The sequence below is a fragment of the Monoraphidium neglectum genome (assembly GCF_000611645.1).
Source record: "Monoraphidium neglectum strain SAG 48.87 unplaced genomic scaffold scaffold04623, whole genome shotgun sequence".
Taxonomy (NCBI): domain Eukaryota; kingdom Viridiplantae; phylum Chlorophyta; class Chlorophyceae; order Sphaeropleales; family Selenastraceae; genus Monoraphidium; species Monoraphidium neglectum.
Genome location: NW_014009006.1, coordinates 1 through 3403, shown reverse-complemented (window position 1 = coordinate 3403; position 3403 = coordinate 1). Strand labels below are relative to the sequence as shown.

Sequence of the window (3403 nt, the reverse complement as noted above, 5' to 3'; positions counted from 1 at the left end):
GATTCAGGGGTGCCTGTCACAGGCAAGCACCCTCGGCCGGCCGCGTTGAGCCCCACCCCCTGGTGACCGGAAGCAATGGCTAGATTAATACCAAGAACGAAGCGTGCGCGCTCGCGGGGCCCGTGCGCGGTGGCGACGCACGGGGCTCGCCGCGGGCGGCGGCGGGGCGGGGGGCGCAGCGGTTTCGCCTCTGCAGCGACGCGTCTTTCAGCAGTGCCTGGTTGCTGGCTGACATGCGGCAGAACGCGGTTGGCCGTGGCCACCTGCTTTGCCCGTCCAAGAAATATGGCAGGAGAGGCGGTGGGTCAGGGCTTTGCAAGAGCGGCAGGGGGCGCACGCAGTGGTGCTGTCCTGAGGTTTGGGAGGGAGGGCAGGGGGCCGGGGGTTTGTTGGGATTGGCTTTGCTTGAAACTCGACCAGTGGTGGATTTCATGACTAAATGTACTGTCTGCACGGATCTGATTTTGCTTGTTAGCTTATCAGAAACCTGAAGCCTTGCGGATGCTGCCCGTCTGAACCGTGGCGCGGCATCTGCGCGCGCGCACCGATTGTGTCGGTGGTTGCAACCTGCGGCTTCCAGCAAATTCCAGCAAAATTCATGACGCACGCGGCGCCGCTGCATTGGCAAGCAACGTTGGTGGGAGTGGCGGCTGCGGGAGGGCCGCTTGGAGCTACAAAGCACCCCTGATTTCAGCAGCCACGACGTGTTTGATGAACTTCAAGGCGCAGACGACAGGGGCAGCCCTTTTGCTGTTGCTTCGGCGCGTTGTCTGACTCGCAACCCTTACCCAACTGCTGCCATCCCTGCAATTCACGTGACCCTTGGCCCGCATAATCAGGCGCCGCAGCGCGCCCCTTGCCCCCAGCCTCGATGGGCGTTTGATTCCAATCCACTCGCGCACTTGCGGGCCATTCAATGCTGCTCTGTAATTCCCGCCTCATTCTGCAGCTTTGAAACGGCGAGGAACGGCGCTCGGCTATGTCGTGTTGCACTGCAAGACGCCTGTGCCAGTGTTGCGCCGAGGACGCAGTCGTGATCCCATGATCTGGCCAGGGAAGGCCGGCGCTAGCTGACGCTGCGCATGCCCCGGCAGCTTTGCTTGGCAGCGCGTGTGTTGGTATAGGACTCTGCCTGCTACCTCATACACGCGTTTGGCGCACCCCTCCCTCAACCCCCCCCCTCTAAATCAACACACACAACGCTTGCTTGTTGTGCTGCTGACTAAGCCCTGAGGTCCGGACAGTACCCTTGCAGCGGCTTACATTCCAGCCTGGCGACAAAGAGGGCCGACAAATACGCACGTCAGCACGACCTGCCAGAATCGCTGAACACTGCTGTGCCTTAGTGAATGAGTGGCCGCGCGTGCTACGCCTTCCGACAGCGATCATGCGCTTGCGCTAGCTTGCAGCCCACAGCCGGGGCGCGCCAGTTGGCTGCGTGTCACTCGTTGTCTTCTTACAGGTGCGCAACCAGCAGCTGGATTTGCTTTGTGGGCGCAGACAAAGCCCAAAAATGCGATCTTGGCATAACAAGACGGAAGCTGGGAAGCCAGAAGGGCGCCGGCCACCCAAGCAGATATCTAAGTCCCGGGCGCTCCAAGCAGCCCGCGCGGCACGTGTACTGCATCCCAAACGTGTGCTGCACTCAAAATCATCTCACGCATCGGTCGGCGCCGCGCCGCTGGTTTTCAGGCCGACGGCGACAACCCCCTCTCCCCAAAACTGCGTGTGGGCGGCCCTTGGACAGAGCACGCCCGTGAGTATTTGAACGCGAGAATCCTTGCGCGGCGGGGGCCAGGCAGACCACGGCTCAGCACGGCATCACGGCCGGGTTCCCAGGTTCCGAGACTGGCAGCATATTTGAAGCCTTTTGCTCCATTCAGGTTCACACAAGCTTTTAGCGACGAGCGGTCTCGCAACAGGGGCACGCATGAGGCGGCCTGCCTGACGGCGGCGCTCCGAGGGCGGCCGCAGTAGCGCGGCCGCGGCGGTTGATGGCAGGCCGGCCCGCCGCAGGCGGCGTAATCGCTGGGGCAGGGCGACATGCACAGGCGCGCTGACACCATGTATTGCAGGAGAATCTTGACTAAGAAAGCTGAAGTGATACATGCCTGCCTCCCAGGCCGGCCGCGCCACTCACTGGCCCGTGTCTGCGAGGCCCGACGCCGCCTGCGCGTCCGCGACCGCCGCCGCGGCCGCGGCCGCAACCGGCCGCGCGCTCGCGCGCCGCGACAGACGGTCGCCTGGCAGCAGCTTGATCAGGCGGTTCCTATAGGCCACCATCCTGTGGCCCGGGAAGAACCCCTTCACAGCCCCAAACGACCGCCAGTCCCGCGGATACCGGTCCATCGGCTTGAGCGCGGGCTCGAGCCCCTGGGCCGTGAGGACCCACTGCTGTCCGATGCAATAGGTACGCTCAACCGCGTATTTTCGAAGCAGGACGCCGAACAGCTCGAGCCCCACCGCGGCGGGCGGCAGCGCGAGCAGGAACGGCAGCGTCATACCGACCAGCGGCGCGAGCGCCGCCGCGAACGGCGCGCCTGCGGCCGCGACGCTCGCGGGCAGCAGCGCGCTCGCGGCCGCGGCGGCGGGGAAGGTCAAAACGCTCGGCGCCGCGAGCGCCGCGGCGCGGGCCGAGTTCCAGAGCACGCGTGTGCGCCAGGTCGGCCCCCGGCGCTGCAGCACCAGCGGGGGAGGTGGCGCCGCAGCGGCCTGCACGGCCGCGCCGGCGGCGGCGGCGGCCGACATGAGGGGTGTGGAGGATGCGGAAGCGCTCCTGCTCGGTGTCGGCGCTGAACCCCTGCCGCCTGCTGGCTCTGGCCTCAGCAGCTGCTTGGCAGGGCCCTGCGTGGCGCCTGCGCCGCCCTCGATAGCCAGCGGCGCCGCCGCGAACACCACGCGCGCCGCGGCGGCCGGCACGGCGGGCGCATCAAACGGGCTCCTGCCGCGCGGCACGCACGGCGCCGGCCGCTGCTCCCCGCCCCGCATCTGATCGGGCGCCCGAGCCGGCGCCTGCTGCCCTGCCTTCGCCGCCGCCTTGGCCGCTTTAGTGGCCGCCCTCGCCGCCGCCGCCTTCGCGCGCCGCTCCTCCTCCGCCCACACCCACGCCGCCTCCTCCCGCGCCAGTAGCCACCCCGCGCCCCCCGCGCGCGCCCGCTCTTCCGGCGTCATCCGCAGCCCCAGCATCTCCGCCTCGGAAAGGCCGATGACGCCTGCTTCGGCCGCCGCGACGATCGCCTCTGTCAGCAGGCCGCCCTGCAGGTCGCTCGCCGGCTCGAGCGGCGACGCGCCGCCGCCGCCGCCGCCGCCCTGCCCACGCCGCCCGGCAGACTGCGGTGTCCGCGTGCCGGCGGGCGCGTCCCCGGCCGCCGGCGCCCCGGCGGCGCCGGCGCCGTCCAGCGAG

General features: G+C 68.1%; 1 protein-coding gene across 1 annotated transcript; it reads right to left on the bottom strand.

Moving 5' to 3' along the window:
* Nucleotides 1-2136: 2136 nt before the first annotated feature.
* Nucleotides 2137-3186, bottom strand: MNEG_14609 (hypothetical protein; the record flags this gene model as incomplete). Its single annotated transcript, XM_014036918.1, has 1 exon — nucleotides 2137-3186. The coding sequence occupies one exon, from the start codon at nucleotides 3184-3186 to the stop codon at nucleotides 2137-2139; it is 1050 nt and encodes a 349-aa protein (XP_013892372.1).
* Between the last annotated feature and the right edge of the window lie 217 nt (nucleotides 3187-3403).